Source organism: Lagenorhynchus albirostris, chromosome 20, assembly GCF_949774975.1.
Source record: "Lagenorhynchus albirostris chromosome 20, mLagAlb1.1, whole genome shotgun sequence".
Taxonomy (NCBI): Eukaryota; Metazoa; Chordata; class Mammalia; order Artiodactyla; family Delphinidae; genus Lagenorhynchus; species Lagenorhynchus albirostris.
This window is the reverse complement of record NC_083114.1, coordinates 31232851-31255717: the sequence shown is the minus strand read 5'-3', so window position 1 is coordinate 31255717 and position 22867 is coordinate 31232851. Positions and strand designations below refer to the sequence as shown.

Here is a 22867-nt window from a genome sequence, read left to right as displayed (position 1 = left end):
CCAGACCTAACAAATGAAGAGGAAATAGGCAGTCTACCTGAAAAACAATTCAGAATAATGATAGTAAAAATGATGCAAAATCTTGGAAACAGAATGGAGAAAATAAAAGAAATGTTTAACAAGGACCTAGAAGAACTAAAAAGCAAACAAACAGTGATGAACAACACAATAAACGAAATTAAAAATTCTCTACAAGGGATCAATACTGGAATAACAGAGGCAGAAGAGCGGATAAGTGACCTGGAAGATAAAATAGTGGAAATAACTACTGCAGAGAAGAATAAAGAAAAAAGAATGAAAAGAATTGAGGACAGTCTCAGAGACCTCTGGGACAACATTAAACGCACCAATTCGAATTACAGGGGTCCCAGAAGAAGAAGAGAAAAAGAAAGGGACTGAGAAAATATTTGAAGAGACTATAGTTGAAAACTTCCCTAATATGGGAAAGAAAATAGTTAATCAAGTCCAGGAAGCCCAGAGAGTCCCATACAGGATAAATCCAAGGAGAAACACTCCAAGACACAAATTAATCAAACTATCAAAAATTAAATACAAAGAACAAATATTAAAAGCAGCAAGGGAAAAACAACAAATAACACATAAGGAAATCCCCATAAGGTTAACAGCTGATCTTTCAGCAGAAACTCTGCAAGCAGAAGGGAGTGGCAGGACATATTTAAAGTAATGAAAGGGAAAAACCTACAACCAAGATTACTCTACCCAGCAAAGATCTCATTCAGATTTGACAGAGAAATTAAAACCTTTACAGACAAGCAAAAGCTAAGAGAATTCAGCACCACCAAACCAGCTTTACAACAAATGCTAAAGAACTTCTCTGGGCAGGAAACACAAGAGAATGAAAAGACCTACAATAATAAACCCCAAACAATTAAGAAAATGGTAATAGGAACATATATATCGATAATTACCTTCAATGTAAATGGATTAAATGCTCCAACCAAGAGACATAGATTGGCTGAATGGATACAAAAACAAGACCCGTATATATGTTGTCTATAAGAAACCCACTTCAGACCTACGGACACATAAAGACTGAAGTGAGGGGATGGAAAAAAATATTCCATGCAAACGGATATCAAAAGAAAGCTGGAGTAGCAATTCTCATATAAGATAAAATAGACTTTAAAACAAAGACTATTACAAGAGACAAAGAAGGACATTACATAATGATCAAGGGATCAATCCAAGAAGAAGATATAACAATTGTAAATATCTATGCACCCAACATAGGAGCACGTCAATACATAAGGCAAATAGTAACAGCCATAAAAAGGGAAATCAACAGTAACACAATCATAGTAGAGGACTTTAACACCCCATTTGCACCAATGGACACATCATCCAATATGAAAATAAATAAGAAAACACAAGCTTTAAATGATACATTAAACAAGATGGACTTAATTGATATTTATAGGACATTCCATCCAAAAACAACAGAATACATATTCTTCTCAAGTGCTCATGGAACATTCTCCAGGATAGATCATATCTTGGGTCACAAATCAAGCCTTGGTAAAGTTAAGAAAACTGAAATTATATCAAGTATCTTTTCGGACCACAACGTTATGAGACTAGATATCAATTACAGGAAAAAATCTGTAAGAAATACAAACACATGGAGGCTAAACAACACACTACTTAATAACCAAGAGATCACTGAAGACATCAAAGAGGAAATCAAAAAATACCTAGAAACAAATGACAATGAAAACACGACGACCCAAAACCTATGGATGCAGCAAAAGCAGTTCTAAGAGGGAAGTTTATAGCAATACAATCCTACCTTAAGAAACAAGAAACATCTCAAATAAACAACGTAACCTTACACCTAAAGCAATTACAGAAAGAACAAAAAAACCCCAAAGTTAACAGAAGGAAAGAAATCATAAAGATCAGATCAGAAATAAATCAAAAAGAAATGAAGGCAATGATAGCAAAGATCAATAAAAGTAAAAGCTGGTTCTTTGAGAAGATAAACAAAATTGATAAACCATTAGCCAGACTCATCAAGAAAAAAAGGGAGAAGACTCAAATCAGTAGAATTAGAAATGAAAAAGGAGAAGTAACAACTGACACGGCAGAAATACAGAGGATCATGAGAGATTACTACAAGCAACTATATGCCAATAAAATGGACAACCTGGAAGAAACGGACAAATTCTTAGAAATGCACAACTTTCTGAGACTGAACCAGGAAGAAACAGAAAATATGAACAGACCAATCACAAGCACTGAAATTGAAACTGTGATTAAAAATCTTCCAACAAACAAAAGCCTAGGACCAGATGGCTTCACAGGTGAATTCTATCAAACATTTACAGAAGAGCTAACACCTACCCTTCTCAAACTCTTCCAAAATGTAGCAGAGGGAGGAACACTCCCAAACTCATTCTACGAGGCCACCATCACCTTGATACCAAAACCAGACAAAGATATCACAAAGAAAGAAAACTACAGGCCAATATCACTGATGAACACAGATGCAAATATCCTCAACAAAATACTAGCAAACAGAATCCAACAGCACATTAAAAGGATCATACACTATGATCAAGTGGGGTTTATTCCAGGAATGCAAGGATTCTTCAATATACACAAATCAATGTAATACATCATATCAACAAATTGAAGGAGAAAAATCATATGATCATCTCAATAGATGCAGAGAAAGCTTTCAACAAAATTCAACACCCATTTATGATAAAAACCCTCCAAAAAGTAGGCATAGAGGGAACAATCCTCAACATAATAAAGGCCATATATGACAAACCCACAGCCAACATCATCCTCAATGGTAAAAAACTGAAAGCATTTCCACTAAGATCAGGAACAAGACAAGGTTGCCCACTCTCACCACTATCATTCAACATAGTTTGGGAAGTTTTAGCCACAGCATTCAGAGAAGAAAAAAAAATGAAAGGAATCCAAATCGGAAAAGAAGAAGTAAAGCTGTCACTGTTTGCAGATGACATGATACTATACGTAGAGAATCCTAAAGATGTTACAGAAAACTACTAGAGCTAATCAATGAATTTGGTAAAGTAGCAGGATACAAAATGAATGCACAGAAATCTCTTGCATTCCTATACACTAATGATGAAAAATCTGAAAGTGAAATTAAGAAAACACTCCCATTTACCATTGCTACAAAAAGAATAAAATATCTAGGAATAAACCTACCTAAGGAGACAAAAGACCTGTATGCAGAAAATTATAAGATGCTGATGAAAGAAATTAAAGATGATATAAATACATGGAGATATACCACGTTCTTGGATTGGAGAATCAACATTGTGAAAATGACTCTACTACCCAAAGCAATCTACAGATTCAATGCAATCCCTATCAAGCTACCAATGGCATTTTTCACAGAACTAGAACAAAAATTTTCACAATTTGTATGGAAACACAAAAGACCCTGAAGAGCCAAAGCACCTTGAGAAAGAAAAACAGAGCTGGAGGAATCAGTCTCCCTGACTTCAGACTATACTACAAAGCTACCGTAATCAAGACAGTATGGTACTGGCACAGAAACAGAAATGTAGATCAATGGAACAGGATAGAAAGCTCAGAGATAAACCCACGCACATACAGTCACCTTATCTTTGATAAAGGAGGCAAGAATATACAGCAGAGGAAAGACAGCCTCTTCAATAAGTGGTACTGGGAAAACTGGACAGCTACATGTAAAAGAATGAAATTAGAACACTCTCTAACACCATACACAAAAATAAACTCAAAATGGATTAAAGACCTAAATGTAAGACCAGACACTATCAAACTCTTAGAGGAAAACAAAGGCAGAACACTCTATGACATAAATCACAGCAAGATCCTTTTTGACCCACCTCCTAGAGAAATGGAAATAAAACCAAAAATAAACAAATGGGACCTAATGAAACGTCAAAGCTTTTGCACAGCAAAAGAAAGCATAAGCAAGACGAAAAGTCAACCCTCAGAATTGAAGAAAATGTTTGCAAATGAAGCAACTGACAAAGGATTAATCTCCAAAATTTACAAGCAGCTCATGCAACTCAATATCAAAAAAAAACAAACAACACAGTCCAAAAATGGGCAGAAGACCTAAATAGACATTTCTCCAAAGAAGATACACAGATTGCTAACAAACACATGAAAGAATGCTCAACATCATTAATCATTAGAGAAATGCAAATCAAAACTACAATGAGGGGGCTTCCCTGGTGGTGCAGTGGTTTAGAGTCCGCCTGCCGATGCACGGGACACGGGTTCATGCCCCGGTCCGGGAAGATCCCACATGCCGCGGAGTGGCTAGGCCCGTGAGCCGTGGCCTCTGAGCCTGTGTGTCTGGAGCCTGTGCTCCGAAACAGGAGAGGCCACAACAGTGAGAGGCCCGCATACTGCAAAAACAAACAAACAAAAAAAACCTACGATGAGTTATCATCTCACACTGGTCAGAATGGCCATCATCAAAAAATGTACAAATAATAATTGCTGGAGATGGTGTGGAGAAAAGGGAACCCTCTTGCACTGCTGGTGGGAATGTAAACTGATACAGCCACTATGGAGAACAGTATGGAGGTTCCTTAAAAAAATAAAAATAGAACTACCATACGACCCAGCAATCCCACTACTGGGCATATACCCTGAGAGATTACTACAAGCAACTATATGCCAATAAAATGGACAACAACAAAAAGAGTCATGTACCACAATGTTCACTGCAGCTCTATTTACAATAGCTAGGACATGGAAGCAACATAAGTGCCCATTGACAGATGAATGGATAAAGAAGATGTGGCACATATATACAATGGAATATTACTCAGCCATAAAAAGGAACGAAACTGAGTTATTTATAGTGAGGTGGATGGACCTACAGACTGTCATACAGAGTGAACTAAGTCAGAAAGAGAAAAACAAATACTGTATGCTAACACGTATATATGGAATCTAAAAAAAAAAAAAAGGTCAGAAGAACTAGGGGCAAGACGGGAATAAAGATGCAGATCTACTAGAGAATGGACTTGAGGATACAGGGAAGGGGAAGCTGGGACAAAGTGAGAGAGTGGCATGGACATATATACACTACCAAACGTTAAATAGATAGCTAGTGGGAAGCAGCTGCATAGCACAGGGAGATCAGCCCAGTGCTTTGTGACCACGTAGAGGGGTGGGGTAGGGAGGGTGGGAGGGAGGGAGATGCAAGAGGGAAGAGGTATGGGGACATATGTATATGTATAACTGATTCACTTTGTTATAAAGCAGAAACTAACACAGCATTGTAAAGCAATTATACTCCAATAAAGAAGTTAAAAAAAAAAAAAAGGTGATGTTCTCTATCTGAAAGTCATCACACATGCTTCCTCTCCTCTGCCCTGCCACCATCCTGCCTCCTCACTGTACTCCTTATTATCCTTAGATATCCATTGAAACACTGCTATTTCAAGGAAATCTTCCCTGAATCACAGACTAGGAAAACATTTTTGTGTTATGCAATAAATTTCTCCTTCGTAGCACTTATCTCAATTTGTTTAAATATTTATATATATAATTTTTCAACAATACTTATATAGACAGTTTTCCATAATTATTTCCCTCACTAGAATGTAAAGTTCCATGAGGGTAGAGACTTAAGTTTTGCTCACTCTGAATCTCCAATGCTTGGAGGTTTAATAACTATTATTGGAATTTATAACTGAAAAGAAAATTTGTGAAGCCTTACACTAGTGATATAGTCAAATTGTGAAAGATGAAAAAGATAAAAACTGAAAAAAAGGTAACCTACTTATCAGCAACACCAAACAATTCATTTTAATGGGCTCCAAAGACTTATGTGAACAAGTTGAAACTGAGGTTGACCCTGGTCTTTATCTTATAATTGGAGGTACTATGTATTTTAATGATTTTACTGATTTACTATATTTATAATGATAGTGAAGTCTGTAAAGATATTTTACTTCGTAAAGTACAAATTAGGTAAAAATTTTAGATAACATAACAGTTTTTAATCAAGCAAGACATTCCCCTGAAAAAAAAATATATGGATGTGAACACAAATGGGATCAATTTTATGAAAGGGTAAAATATAAGAATCAAGGCCAATACACTCTAAATCAACATTTCTTAACTTCAGTAGTATTGACTTTTTTTTTTTAACATTTATTTATTTATTTGGCTGTGCCAGGTCTTTAGTTGTGGTGTGCGGGATCTAGTTTCCAGACCAGGGATCGAACCCGGGCCCCCTGCATTGTGAACACAGTGGAGTCTTAACTGCTGGACCACCAGGGAAGTCCCAGTATTGACTTTTTATGAGTGTATCCCAGTTAACCATTTTTAAATATAAAATTTAGTGGCATTAGTTGTATTCACAATGTTGTGCAACCATCATCATTATATTTTCAATATTTTTCTTCACCCAAATGGAAACTCTATACCCATTAAACATTAACTTCTCATTCCCACAACCCTAGTAACCTCAAACCTACTTTCTGTCTCTATGAATCTAAATTGTCCAGATAGCTCATATAAGTGGAATCATACAATATCTGTCTTTCTATGTCTGGCTTATTTCATTTACCGTAATGTTTTTCTAGGTTCACCTATATTGCAGCATGTATAAGAACTTCATTCCTTTTTATGGCTGAACAGTATTCTATTATGTGTATATAATACTCTTTGTTTATCCATTTATCTGTTAAGAGACACTTGGATTGTTTCCACCTTTCTGATAATGTGAATAATGTTGCTGAACAATGAACTACAAGTTTCTGTACATATTAGAGTCCCAGTTTTCAGTTCTTTTGGGTATTTACGTAGGAATGGAGTTAGAGGAGGGTCACATAGTAAATGTACATTTACATTTTTGAGAAACCACCAAACTCTTTTCCACAGCAACTAAATCACTTTACATTCCCACCAGCAATCTATGAGGGCTCCAATTTCTCCACATCTTCACCAACACTTGTTATTTTTCGTTTTCTAAAAAAATAATAGCCATCCTAATCTGTGTGAAGAAGTATTTCCTTCTGGTTTGGATTTGCATTTCCCCAATGACTAATGATATTGAGAATCTTTCTGTGCACTTATTGGCCATTTGTACGTCTTCCTTGGAGAAATGTTTATTCAAATCCTTTGCCCATTTTTTAATTGGGTTGTTTGTCTTTTTGTTGTTGAGTTGTGTAGTTCTTTAAACATACTGAATATTAAACCCTTATCTGACATATGACTTTTAAACATTTTCTCCCTTTTTGTGGGTTGTCTTTTAACTCTCTTGATAGTGTGTCCTTTGATGTACAAGAAGTTTTATTTTAGCTAAGTTCAATTTTTTTCTTTTGTTGCCTCTGCTTTCGATGTCTTATTTAAGAACCACTGCCAAATCACCAGGCAGATTTGTTTCTATATTTTCTTCTAAGTGTCTTATAGTTTTAACTCTTAAGTTTAGGTCTTTGATGAATTTTGAGTTAATTTTTACATATGGTGTAAGATAAGGATCCAACCTCTCTCTTTTGTATGTGGATATTCAGTTTTCCCAGCATCCTTTGATGAAAGGACTCTTTGTAAATGGTGAAAACAAAAGGAACGAATTTAAGCAGAACTTGATATGTGCTACCTTTTTTACATAACAAAAGACAGTTTCAAAGAAGGGAATATGAAGAACAAACAAACATTCAGACAATCAGTATTTATTGGTATTCTTTTTTTTTTCCCGGTATGCGGGCCTCTCACTGTTGTGGCCTCTCCCGTTGAGGAGCACAGGCTCCGGATGTGCAGGCTCAGCGGCCATGGCTCACGGGCCCAGCCGCTCCGTGGCATGTGGGATCTTCCTGGACCGGGGCACGAACCCGTGTCCCCTGCATCGGCGGGCGGACTCTCAACCACTGCGTCACCAGGGAAGCCCTATTGGTATTCTTGAACTATGAGCAAAGCCTAATGCTGATTGCTGTGAGTAATAAATTTAAGGTACAGTCTGAATTTTCTGAGGAGCTTAAAATTTATTTGGGGAAGTAAGCCACTACACCAGCCAATTTAACTAATTTGAGGCATGCATGGAGCCAGGCCAAATGAGTGCTTCAGACAATATGCACTTTGGAAGAAGCAGTTATCACTGCCAGCTGGGATGAAAAATTTTCTTTGTTGGCATTAGTGTTAATCTAGCCACATAAATCATTTTTGAAAGAACAAAAGAACAACAGAAAATTGAAGGCTATATACATACTCCTTTTCTAGCATGTTGAGTATCTAGTTATCTTATTAATAGCTTTTCATCAAAAGACAAATGTGTAAAGCAGAAACTAACACACCATTGTAAAGCAATTATACTCCAATAAAGATGTTAAAAAAAAAAGACTGTGGTAAAATTTATAATACATATGCAACTAGTATAATGAATTTGTTTCCAGTATTTATAAAAGAGTAACAGGAAATATGACAATTTTTCCTGTCTTTCATATTCAACAAATTCAATATATGGCATTTCCCTTTTAATTCTTTTAAAACACGACATAAACGCTTGAATGTGTTTGAAAACTCTGCCTCTTCTGTGGGCATTCTATTCACGTTCATTTTAATTAAGAGTTTTAAGTGATGTGTTCCACATTTTTCATTTTATAAGAAACTGTTAGGGGAAAAAAAGTTACAGGGAACATAAAACTTAGTGATTCCAAATGATGAATTAAAAAATAATTCAAATGGTAATAGAAAGTCTTTAGCAAATGAACTATTCCTCAATGATATACATGTGAATGAATTTAAGCATATAAAAAATGTTTTGTGTGGATATGCAGATTAAAATACATCTACCATTGATCATGTAGTCCAAAATTTCCCAAAATATATTAAGCCATAAAAAGAATAATTGGAACTTCTGAAAGTAAGGTCACCATATAGTCTGATACCTCCAATACAGTAAAGCTTAGTTTATTAAGAAATGTCTGAACTTACTTTAGTATTATAACAACTCAGAAAATGAAATGAGTCTTCTAAGAATAAACACAGAGTATTTAAATCTAGGAGAGAGACATATAATACTTACCTAATTTGGACTGATATATAACCATTTGCTATGTGTTTATCAAGTTTTATAAACGTTAGTAAAACTTTACAAAGTAGTATAGTTGCACCATCTATACTCCTTTTCCCTGCTATTGTCTACTTGGTATCAATGCTTCCTGGTACCTAAGGTTTCCTGCCTTCCTTCTGAATGTTATGCATGAACAGGAGAAGCTCTAAAGGTTTCTTTTACATGGAAGCTAGGTAGCTGGTAACTTTATGAATTAATTATCTACTGACTTGGTATATGTCTGGCTTCAATTTCAATGAGGTACAAAGAATCAAGACAGTGAGGTTAATTTTGAACAAATATGAAAACGGACATCTTACCCACATGCAGGCCTCAATCCTAACTTTTGAGATGATGCTCCATAAAGAAATGGTTCCTTCAGTGCCCTCTTCATCTGGACAAATAATCTGATCAGGATAGGGTGGTTCAGGGAAATTAACTGAATTGCATTCATAAGCAGCTAATGTAACTGAAGCTATATGTGGACCCTACAAAAAAATATGAGAAATCTCTGATGAGAAATATTAAAGAGAGAGCAGTTATTAATAGACATGCTATTTTAATGGTACCTTAATCACTCTATATTAATAGAAAAATGTTAGCTTTTAAAGAACAAGAATCTACCTAATATTTCAAGATGCAACTGATAATTTGAAAAAATAATCCTTTCCAGAATCTCTTTGGTTTGCTTTCTTAAAAACCAATTTCAAATTTACTCAGGTATAATTTACATATAGTAAGAGCCATTTTTTTAGGTCAGTAGTTCAATAAGCTTTGACAATTATATTCAGTCGTATAACCATAACCTACCAAGATAAAGGTACAGAACAGTCCCGTCACTGCAAAAAGTTCCCTTGTGTCCTTTTGTAGTCAATCTCCTTCCCCCAACACTAGACCCTGGAAACCATATGATTTCTGTCTTGATTCTTATTTTATTTATCCACATATCTCATTTGTAAGAATGCCATCCCCTGTGATAAAAACCTCCTGTGCCCCTATTCCTTTAGGCATAATTTGAGAATACTATATTTTGTCCTTACTTAAAAAACAGTTGATGCAGACATAGAAAACAAACTTACGGTTACCAAAGGGGACGGTGGGGGTGGGAAATTAGGAGTTTGGGATTAGCAGATACACACTACTACATATAAAATCGGTAACCAAGGACCTACTGTATTGCACAGGAAACTCTACTAAGTATCTTGCAATGACCTAAAATGGAAGAGAATCTGAAAAACTATATATATATATATATACACACACACACACACACACACACACACACACACACATATAACTGAATCACTTTGCTATACACTTGAAACTAACACATTGTAAATTAACTATACTTCAAAAAAAAAAAAGTTGATGAAGTAATTACATCACTTATCTTTCCCACTGACATCCCAAAACAAAAATAAAACTGTGGAATCAGTATCAGTTAGTTTTTCTTTTAAATTAATTTTTTCTATGGAAGCTTTTGGGCTACTTTGTACCTTTATTTAGAAATATTACAAATTAATAATAATCATATAGATTAAAATGAATTAACATTTAGATGTGTGATAAAGGTTTAAACACAGTGGTTTCCAAATTAACATGTATGCCATGACGAGGTGTCTGCATAAGAATCAACTATGGACTTTGTTAAAAATATAAATTTCAGGGTCCCCTAAGCATAAGTTGATTCAATAGGTGGACATGGGAACCTGTATGTTTTATTTTATTTTTATTATTTTTTAAGATTCAGGTTTTTTTTTTAAGATTTATTTATCATTTGTTTTATTTTAGGCTGCATCAAGTCTTAGTTGTGGCATGCAGGATCTTCGTTGAGGCATGCGGGATCTTTCAGGATCTTTCGTTGTGGCACGCAGGCTTCTCTCTAGTTGTGGCGCACAGGCTTTCAGGGTGCCTGGGCTCTGTAGTTGTGGCACACGGGCTCCAGAGCATGTGGCCTCTGTAGTTTGCGGGCACGCAGGCTCTCTAGTTGAGGCATGTAAGCTTTAGTAGTTGTGGTGTGCAGACTTAGTTGCCCTGAGGCATGTGGAATCCCAGTTCCCCGACCAGGAATCAAACCTGCACCTCTGCATTTTAAGGCGGATTCTTTACCACTGGACCATCAGGGAATTCCCAACCTGTATGTTTTATGTATTTATTTAACTAATTGATTTTTTTAAAAATTTATTTATTTTTATTTTTGGTTGCGTTGGGTCTTTGTTGCTGAGTGCAGGCTTTCTCTAGTAGCAGCGAGCAGGGGCTACTCTTGGTTGCAGAGTGCGGGCTTCTCATTGAGGTGGCTTGTCTTGTCGCGGAGCATGGGCTCTAGGTGCGCCGGCTTCAGCAGTTGCGGCACGTGGGCTTGCAGGCTCTAGAGCACAGGCTCAGTAGTTGTGGCACATGGGCTTAGTTGCTTTGCACCATGTGGGATCTTCCCAGACCAGGGCTCGAACCCGTGTCCCCTGCATTGGCAGACAGATTCTTAACCACTGTGCCACCAGGGAAGCCCCCCAATCTGTATGTTTTAAACAAGCTCCTTTAGAGTTTCAAATAGGTTAGGTTCTAATAGGCTATTAGGTGTCGGAGAATAAGCGAACTCAGACAAGTCACTTAACCTTTCTGGACCTCAAGCTACTGTTCTACAAGGCAAAAGAATTAGATTCATCCTATGTTTTTATCTAGCTCCAAAATTCAAAAACCCCTAACATAATCAAGATGTCAATAAAATCTATTGCTAATTTCCAAAGTTCTCATGAAGTGTAAGCTTTAGAAGTTGGATATTCTTAACATGTTACTGTAACACACATATAAAGTACTAGGCTTAGAACAGTGCTGGGCATATAATAAGCCCTCAAAAAGTATTAGCCGTTAGCTGTTATGAACAAAAGTACTGTATTTGTAGAATAAAATTATATACACACACATACATATGTATGTATATATAGATACACACACATACATATGTATGTATATATAGATACACATACAGTAAGTGATCTTTGGATATAAGAAAGCCTTTTTATTTATTTATTTATTTTTTGCGGTACGCAGGCCTCTCACCGTTGTGGCCTCTCCCGTTGAGGAGCACAGGCTCCGGATGCGCAGGCTCAGCGGCCATGGCTCACGGGCCTAGCCGCTCCGCGGCATGTGGGATCTTCCCAGACTGGGGCACGAACCCGTGTCCCCTGCATCGGCAGGAGGACTCTCAACCACTGTGCCACCAGGGAAGCCCATAAGAAAGTCTTTTTAAACCACATGGTGAAAGAATTTGTGGCTCAAAGACAAAGTGCATAAGATGTAGTGATGGAAATAAAACATTAAAGAACTCCTACTGCTATCTAGATAAAAGGTGACATTAAACAAATTTTTCTGTTGCATGTTAATACGAAAAAGAAAGACATTCATAAATCTAAGCTACATTTCTCCCTAAATACAGTTGCATTTTGTGTTCAAATAAAAATCTAAAAAATGAAATCCTACACTTAGTACTGACTCAATTAACTATAAGGTTTTCTTCTGGACCAAAAAAAAAAAAAATTTATGTGAATTTTTAGTCTGTTCATCTTTTTCTTGAATTTTAATTCACAGAAATCAATAAATAGTGATAATAAGTTTAAAAAGTGATTATAGAATCTCTAAAAAAGGAACTTTTATTGAAAAGTTGTGATTAACCATGAAATCTACAACTGTTTCTTTGAATATTATGTACACAAAAGAGATTTCAGTTAAAGAAAAAAGAATTATTTTGTGATCCTACACACACACACAAACCCAAGTTTAAAGTCTGTAGAATTCAGAGTAACTAAATAATTAGTGAAAAATTTCTCACTATACACTTACTTATAGCTAACATCAGATGCAATTTAAAAAAGTGGGGGGGGACTTCCCTGGCAGCCCAGTGGTAAAGAATCCGCCTTCAAATGCAGGGGATACGGGTTCGATCCCTGGTCAGGGAACTAAGATCCCACATGCTGCGGGGCAACTAAGCCCACACACCACAACTACTGAGCTTGTGTGCCTCAATGAGAGAGCCCACCTGCCGCAAAATTACAGCGCCCATGTGCTCTGAAGCCTGCACGCCACAACTACAAAGCCTACGTGCCCTGGAGCCTGTGTGCCACAACTAGAGAGAAGTCCACATGCTGCAACGAAAGATCCCGCGTGCCTCAATGAAGATCCTGCGTGCCACAACTAAGACCCATCACAGCCAAAAAAAGTAAAGAAAATAAATATTTTTTAAAAACCCCTGTAACTTCCACATTTACTGTTTGAAAACACAAAAGAGAAATGTGATACTACTAGGCAAAACAAAAGAAATTCAAGAGTCTGTCCATGACATCCCTACAACTGTCCTCTAGAAATGAACTCTAGGTGAAAAAAAATTGAACCATCCTAGACACTAAAATTATAAGATTTCTGGGATTATATAGGAAGGAAAAACCTACATTTCTATTCCAGAAACAAGAATAAAATATGCACCCCAACAGATTAAACAGGTTATCCAACAAGATAAAAGACTGATTCATAGTTTTAATTTTAAATGTTCTAAAAAGGGAAATTTTCAGCAATCTGACGAGAATATTTTCCCTAAAGAAAGGATGGTTCACACAGTTAAACTGATATATACTTTCCATAACCACACTAATAGGTCATGATTACTCAGCCTTAGAGGCAGATGTGGTGGTTCCCAGACAAAATGAACATGAATAACTCAGCTTCTTGTCCTTTGTTCATTCTCAAGAGCCCATTTAACCTGTACCTTGACATTTTAGTTTAGACTGTGTTAACTGATAGAAAACCTCACAAGTTCTTTTCAACATTATAGGTTAATGGTTCCTAAATATAACAGACTTAACTGAGATAAATATTAGTTTACATGAAAAATCCAAACACAAAAACTAAAAAACAATCATTTTGATTAAGAGAATTTTAAAAGTTACACATATTCAAACTACCTTTTAAGTCTGTTTCCTAAAACCTACAATTCCTACTACAATGTATCAAATATGAAAGAATCACATTTAAACCATACTAAATGAAGAGATGAGGGATAAAGACAAACAGCTACAGTATAAGCAGCAAAGTCTACCTGGAAAGATCCACTATAAAACATAAAAATAACACAACGTACTGAGCAGGACATTCCAGCTCTCATGGGAGTATGCAAGTATTGATATACATGAGCTAGAGATTCTGGCCTGTGGCTGAGGGTTTTCTGCCTCATATCATGAAGCAACTGGTAGAGACGTACACTCCTACACTAAACAACTGGAAAACTAAACAGAATACGTGGAACAATTTTTTTCAGACACTGTACCACAGGCAGTATAATACTTCTGACTGCTGAGAGAAGGGATACAAATGAGGAAGCCTTGTGATGACTCTGGCTTTCCACTTGTAGACACATTCTGTGTCTGCAGTAAAATCCATAGTCCAAAGACAAAGACCCTAAGCAAAGCATGGTGGTCTCGCTGCACTGAGAAGAAAATCTGAGTTCAGGGGGCTGAGTGGTTGAAATCTGTGGTGCAGAATACTAGTGAAGAGAAAGCTATGCAGAGAAAGGACTCTACACGTGTGCGTGGGGGTCCCCTTGAGACTCTGGCACACAAAGCTCCACTGCATGCTACGATGAGATTTCATAAGGCCAGGCAAAGTACAGTTAGTGAGAAAAGAACAATAGAGGGTTGTAAGCTGAACAATTCCTAGACTTCACACAGGGCTGGGAAACACTTGAACTTCATCTAGCTAGAGTGGAGAGACTCAACATTCAGGGAAGACCTTGGAAAGAGCCTACAGTAAAAGCTACTCTAGACAGACCATAATAGGGTTTTTAAAAAAGCCTTAAATAGATCAAGTTGATCCACTGGTACTGCCCCCAAAACAAAAAATTGACACTCTGTAAAAGAAGGTAACAAAATCCATACAATCAACAACTTAATACCACATTCCAGCATCCAATAAGGAATAACTATATATGATGTGAAGCAGTTTGGAAAATACGACACATAACCTGGAGAAACATTAAGCAATAGAAACAGACCCAGAAATGTCAGAGATTATGGAATTAGCAGACAAGGACTTAAAAACAGTGAATATAAATATGTTCAAAGATTTAAAGCAACAATTGCCAAACTTCAGCCCAGGGGCCAAATTTAGCCCACCACCAGTTTTACAAATAAAGTTTCAAAGAATGCAGCCATGTATATTTATTTACGTATCATCTCTGTCTAATTCTGTGCTGTAATGGCAAAACTGAGTAGCTCTGACAGAGACTCTATGGCCTATGAAGTCTAAAACACTTATTATATGGCCCTTTACAGAAATGGTTTGCTGATCCCTGATTTAAAGGAAAAGATAAACACAATGAGGGAAGAAATATAAAGTATAAGAAGAAAACAAAATGGGCTTCCCTGGTGGTGCAGTGGTTAAGAATTCACCTGCCAATGCAAGGGACACAGGTTCGAGCCCTGGTCCGGGAAGATCTCACATGCCGCGGAGCAACTAGGCCCATGTGCCACAACTGCTGAGTGTGCACTCTAGAGCCCGCGAGCCACAACTACTGAAGCCCATGTGCCTAGAGCTCATGCTCTGCGACAGGAGAGGCCACCGCAGTGAGAAGCCTGTGCACCACAAGAAAGAGTGGCCCCTGCTTGTCACAACTAGAGAAAGCCCATGCGCAGCAACGAAGACCCAAAGCAGCCAAAAATAAAATAAATAAATTTAAAATAAAAAAAAAAGAACAGTAGATGTAGAGGGTGTATTGGATTCAGTCCACTGAATAAACCTAGTTTAAAAAAAATATATATATATAAAGTATAAAAAAAACCAAATGGAACTTACAGAGCTGAAAATATAATATACGAATAGGAAAATTCATTGGATAATCAACAGATTAGATGCCACAGAAGAAAATATTAGAGAACTTGAAGACAAGGCAATAGAAAGTATTTGAACTAAAGGACACAGAGAGTAAAGGCTATGGAAGAAATGAACCTCAGTAACCTGTGGAATAATACCAAACAGTCTAATATACATGTAACTGGAACCCCAGAAAGAGAGGGTGAAGTGTGTGTGTGTGCACACACACACATTGGGGAAGGGATGGCCAAGTATTTTCAAGATTTGATGAAAAATATCAATCCATCAACTCATAGATTTAAGAAATTCAACAAACCTAAGTCAAGATCAACATAAAGAAAATAAAACACATAATCAAATTGCTGAGAATCAAATTCTATAATTCAGCAATATCAAGAAAGTCTTAAAAGCAATCCGAGGCGATAAAAACACATTACAGGCATACCTCACTTTAATGCACTTTGCAGACATTGTGATTTTTACAAATTAAAGGTTTTGGCAATCCTGCGTCAAGCAAGTCTATTGGCACCATTTTTCCAACAGCATTATTATTTTTTTTTTTTTTGCGGTACACGGGCCTCTCACTGTTGTGGCCTCCCCCGTTGTGGAGCACAGGCTCCGGACGCGCAGGCTCAGCGGCCATGGCTCACGGGCCCAGCCGCTCCGCGGCATGTGGGATCTTCCCGAACTGGGGCACGAACCCGTGTCCCCTGCATCGGCAGGAGGACTCTCAACCACTGCGCCACCAGGGAAGCCCCCAACAGCATTATTTTTAAATTAAGGTACATATATTGTTTTTTTAGACACTTAATAGAGTACATTATATTGTAAACATAACTTTTAGATGCACTGGGAAACCAAAAAATTCGTGTGACTTGCTATATATCACCATATTCGTTTTATTGCAGTGGTCTAGAACCAAACCCACAATATTTCCAAGTTATGACTGAGTCATCTACAGGGAAATACAGATAGGACTTCTCATCAGAAACAGACCAAAAGACAATAGAATTACTTCTCTAAAGTGCTGAAAGGAAAAAACAAAATCTGTGAATCTAGAATTCAGGGAAAATATATTTCAAAAATAAAGATGAAATAATAACATTTTCAGACATACAAAAGCCAAAAGAATTTGTTCCAGGAGATAAATGTTAAAGGAAGTTCTCAGATAGAAGAAAAGTGATACCAGATGGAAACTTTAATGTACATAAAAGAGTGAAGAGCACTGGAAACAGAGAACACCTTTTTTCCTCATTTTAAAATCTCTTAAAAAAAGAACTAGTTGCTTAAAGCAAAAGCTATGACATATGTAGAAGTAAAATACATGACAACAACAGCATAAAGTATGGGAGGGAGAAAATGGAGTATAATACTGTAATGTGGTTACATTATATATACCAAAAAAAAAAGTTCAATTCGAAAGAAGGCAGGAAAAGAATAAAAAATAGGTGGGACCAACAGTTTGATGATAGACTTAAACCCAACCATACTGACAACGACATTAATTGCAAATGGGCCAAACATACAAATGAAAAGGCAGAGAGTGTCACACTGCATTAAAGAGCAAGACCTCAGTACATGCTGTCCATAAAAAGCCCATTTTAAATATCCAGATCCAAAAGTAAAGGTAAAGGGATGAAAAAAGTTAAACCATGTAAACATAATAATACAAAGAAAGAGTATTCTACATTAATACCAGATTAAGTAGATTTCAGGAGAGGGTATATTACTAGAGATGAAAAAGGACATTTCATAATGATAAAAGGGCTAATTCTCAGGAAGACAGAATAATCCTAAATGTGCAGGCACCTAATAACAGAATGTCAAAATACATAAAACAAAAACTAATAGAACTAAAAAGAGAAATAAACAAATCCACAATTAGAGTTGAAATTTCAACACACTTCTCTTTTTAGTTGATAGAATAAATAGACTGAAAACCAGTATGGATATAGAATACTTGAACAATATGGAACACTACACCCAAAAATAGCCAAATACATATTCTTTTCAAGTATACACGAAATCCAGTCACCAAGATAGACCATATACTGTGGTATAAAATGAATCTCAGCACATTGAAAAGAATGTGCCATATGGCAAGGTAAGTAAAGATCAATACAAGGAGTACTTCTTAAGGAAAAGTAGCAAATGATAGTCCTCAAAGGTTAATTTTTCTATTTAAGGACAGTGTCCTTTAATCTATATAGTGGTAATCAAAGGAAGTTAAACAGCTATGTACAGCCCAGGTTGTTATTCCCCAGCACAGGAAGCTCTATGAATTTCCTAGTTACCAACCAGGTCATAAGTAACATTCACTAACTCCCCTTGAGAGTTCCTAATTACTGCCAATGGAAGTTCCCTTTAATGATACGAAGGTCAAATTTTATGACTGTGATGAAAAGTTACACTCTCATCAGTGACAGGTTTTCAGGGTCCTTTTTTGGGGTGGGTGGGTACTTCAGTATACTCATGCTAAGTGAAGTCAACTCAACAAGATAGTTCAGCTATTTGTGACATATCAAACATCTGGTTTTGCTTCAGTTCAAAGCCTCATATATCTTAGTCTCATGAGCTGCATTACACTATATTTTCCAAAGTTTTGATAATGGAATAATTTTGCTTTGTCCAGGATAAAAGATGTAGTGCTTGGCCAGGCAAGAAGATGGCTGGGTGAGAGCAAAACCACAGTTAGATCAGGGGGTAGGATTTCTAATAAGAGCAGATATAGGTATTTGTGGAAAGAGTATTTTAACTTAAGATATTCTTTTAAGATAAATTTTAAAAGTTACACTTCTACAATTTACATTCATTCACGAATAGTAAATATCCTACTAGCTCTTTCAAATTAAGAGAAATTTAGAATTAAAAAAAATTATCCTAGAGGTAAAATTATCATTCCTGAAATTATAACACACAAAAATATCCTAATCCAGTAGAGAAGAGCAATTCTAAGTAGTGCCCTGATAATAACGTAGTACCTATGTAAGCCCTGAGAAAGCAGTCCTGGTGCCACAAATACAAATTAGGATCTTTGTAAGAAAGGTGTGAGACAGTCACATCTTAAAACCTGAAAAAAAATTATATCAGTAAATGACAAACTAGTCTATGTATTGCTGCTTCATTTAAGGAAAAGTGTTTTCTGGATTTTTAACTTTATTGTTCAGTTCATTTGGGGGCCCTTTCTTCCAGAGACATTTTTTAAAAAGTGAAAACCTAAAATGATCATATTAGTTAATTATAAGCCTAATTTAGCCAAGCCTTTTTACCAACCAAGATGCAGAATATGATGTCACATTAAGAGCGCAGTATGTGTATGTATGAGGGTTTTTTGGGTTTTTTTTGGCAGCGCCCAGCAGCATGTGGGATCTTAGTTCCCTGACCAGGGATCGAACCTGTGTCCCCTGCATTGGAAGTGCAGAGTCTTAACCACTAGACCGCCAGGGAAGTCCCTGTATGAGGTTTTTAAGGAAGATGAGCAGACAGACAGACAGACATTCTTCCACTGTAGGCAGTTCCCTCAGAACTGATAAAACATTCCTAAAGACTGGAGTTGTTTGCACATCTGTAATGTCAGTTCATAGCCTAATTCATCATCCACACACAGAAGTCAACTGAGATCCCAAAGGCAAAATTCCCAATTAGTTTTGTCTGGAAAGTTTAGGACAAAGGTAATAAAATCAAGAATCCTCTGCTGATTCACTGGGAAAACATTTGTTTGCCACACTCCTTCACTGAGGAACAAAAGGAGTCAGTGGTTAGTCTGGAATGTGATTCATTAGTAATATCTGGGTGATAAATAAATGAAAGGAGATGACAGATGGTTGTGTGTATGACTTGCAAAACCTTTGTTTTCTTTAAGTCCAACTTTTAGGGGAGTTTAGAAATGCTTTTACAAACAGGAATTGTACTCTTCAAATTCTTTTAATCATTGCTTTTCTCATCGCAGTCAGAAAACAACTTACCTAAGGTTATGGTATATAAGAAAAAATTCTAGAAGGCTAGAGCATAAAACTGTTGATTCCAAATGGGCACTAAGAAGTTTAACTAGTGTTTATATTCTTTTTGTGAAGAAGGTCCCAAGTTTACAAATTTAAGCCCCTGGTCCCTCCCTATAAAATGCAGTGTAATATGTAAAAAAGCAGTAATTTGGCCATTAGTTAATGTGGATTTTAGTTCCTGTGAGTAACTTACTAGATGTAATCAGACTTCTATCTCACATTCCTCATTTGATGAAAAGCCTGAAAATAATGATAATAATGCCTGCACAACCTAGGTAACACAGCAATGTGTGAGATTATGTAGTAAATGTGTTACGATAAGCATAAAATAACCAAAACAAAAAATGTGTAAATTCTATAGTTCATGCTTCAGGTTATAAGGACCTATTTTTAAAGTCATTTTTATTATATTCAATCAATCCATAAATAAAGACATATTTCACTTTTCTTCTCTAAACCTAAGCAATTTTTTTTTTTTTTTTTTGCGGTACGTGGGCCTCTCACTGTTGTGGCCTCTCCCGTTGCAGAGCACAGGCTCCGGACGCGCAGGCTCAGTGGCCATGGCTCACGGGCCCAGCCGCTCCGCGGCATGTGGGATCCTCCAGGACTGGGGCACGAACCCGCGTCCCCTGCATTGGCAGGCAGACTCTCAACCACTGCGCCACCAGGGAAGCCCAACCTAAGCAATTTTGATCATAAAGTTGGTTTAAGTGTTTAGGAGGAATGGACCACATATTTATAAAAAGAGCTTTTAAAAAGGTTAGAAATTGTTTAAAATTATACCCAACAGAACAGATTTCAGCAAGACTGAATCTTCTTAGATTTCATTTAAACACACATTAATAAATAGTGACTTAAGGGCAGGAAGTCAGTCAGTCTGTGCATACCCTTCTGTTTGGTGAAAACTCAGCCCTATGTCCTGGAGACCCTGGTTTCTACTTTTGATGTGGTGATGCTCTTAAGAGTTAATACATGAGTCATTCCTTGGGGAAAGACAGGGAGAATAGCTGATCATGCCCTCATCAAAAAAAGGCAAACAGACCCTTTCTAAGAAGGGCCTGTTGGTCTTCCCGCAAGAGCCCTGAGTCACTGCATGCTTATAGCCAGAGTCATTATACCTATAAAGAGCAATATTAAGTCACACTAGAACCTTACTTTTGGTAATTTCTTCTCTTTTTCTGTCTTATCAAGGGATACACACGTAAGCTATGGAGAAACAATCAGAAGTCAAGCAGGAAAAATAGTGAACAGGTTGGCTAACAATTTTTAAAAGAATTATTCCACCTCATGGCATTAAACAATTACTACAATAGTTCTCTTACTGAAACTGCTTCGCTATTTCACTTCAATCTATGTCCATGCAGTTCTCCAAATAACACTTACTTTAGGCAATAAATAGCCAAGAGTCAAAACGTGTAAGAAACAGCTTTATATATATATATATAAACAGTACTATAAAGTATTATATACATACTATAAAGTACTTGTTCACTAAAGGAAACAGGGTGCTATAGACAGAGATATTCTTTAAACATTTGATAGTGATCAACATGTTGGGTTTTTTTTAATGTAAAATTTTTACCCCATTTTAGTGATGAAATGATCCTAAATGTTAAGGCAGAAACAGACCTCTGAATCTTACACAGGGGCAAATATCTCACAATTAACTTTCCCTGTACTTATTTTATAACAAAGAGCCAAAAATTTTTTCCAAAATTTTTTTCTATTAAAATGGTCATTTTGGGGGACTTCCCTGGTGGTGCAATGGTTAAGAATCCTCCTGCCAATGCAGGGGACATGGGTTCGATCCCTGATCCAGGAAGATCCCACATGCTGTGGAGCAACTAAGCCTGTGCACCACAACTACTGAGCCCGTGAGCCACAACTACTGAGCCCATGTGCCACAACTACTGAAGCCCGCATGCCTAGAGCCTGTGCTCCGCAACGAGAAGCCACTGCAGTGAGAAGCTCGCGCACCGCAATGAAAAGTAGCCCCCTCTCTCCGCCACTAGAGAAAGCCTGTGTGCAGCGACAAAGACCCAACACAGACAAAAATAAATTAATAAAAAATTTTTAAAAAGGTCATATTTTGTTTTTATTTTTAAGTAGAATTCTTTATTCATTTATATCTTATTTTTACACCTGATAACTGCATTCTGAACTTACAGTTTTATGGCCATGGTTTCTCATGGTACTTAAAACACCCTTGACATCTACTAACTTAATTCCAGTGAATTTAAACTACCAATTTTTATCTGTAAAACTATATTCTTAATTTAAAATCGTCATATTAAACAAATGACTCATAAATACCATTCAGATAATAATGTCTTGATGTTATATCTTCTTATAAACCTTGATCTACTCTACAATGTAACTGAATAGTTCCCAAACTTTTCTACATACCAACTGCCATCTAGATAGGGCAGTTCTAATGTGAAAATCCCTACCAGGGCTTCCCTGGTGGCGCAGTGGCTGAGAATCTGTCTGCTAACGCAGGGGACACGGGTTCGAGCCCTGGTCTGGGAGGATCCCACATGCCGCGGAGCAACTGGGCCCATGAGCCACAACTACTGAGCCTGCGCGTCTGGAGCCTGTGCTCCGCAACAAGAGAGGCCGCGATAATGAGAGGCCCGCGCACCACGATGAAGAGTGGCCCCCGCTTGCCGCAACTAGAGAAAGCCCTCGCACAGAAACGAAGAACCAAAAATAAATAAATAAAAATTAAAAAAAAAAAAAAGAAAATCCCTACCATTTTGATCCCCAAAGGTGAGAGAATTCAGTAGTTAAAATATATGACAAAGAGAAAAATTATCTGCAAAATATATTCAGCCTTCTATTTATAGCTCAATATTTGAGTGCCTTTAACAGTTTTTAATGATTGTTGATAGTTTTGTTCTCAGAGTTCTTTGTCTAAGAGCTGGGCTTATTTTGAAAGGAATATAGG

At 36.8% G+C, this 22867-nt stretch overlaps 1 protein-coding gene across 5 annotated transcripts in view; it reads right to left on the bottom strand.

Annotated features, from left to right (window-relative positions):
• The window catches only part of VMP1 (vacuole membrane protein 1), a 130811-nt gene that overhangs the window by 65272 nt on the left and 42672 nt on the right, over positions 1-22867 (bottom strand). For 4 of the 5 annotated variants that reach the window (XM_060134378.1, XM_060134375.1, XM_060134374.1 and 1 more), the window contains exons 6-7: positions 21076-21126; positions 9385-9552 (exon numbers count right to left, since the gene is read on the bottom strand). In XM_060134378.1, coding sequence (XP_059990361.1) covers positions 9385-9552; positions 21076-21126 — 219 coding nt within the window. The remainder of the gene's footprint in view (positions 1-9384; positions 9553-21075; positions 21127-22867) is intronic. The other variant, XM_060134377.1, reaches the window with a different exon arrangement.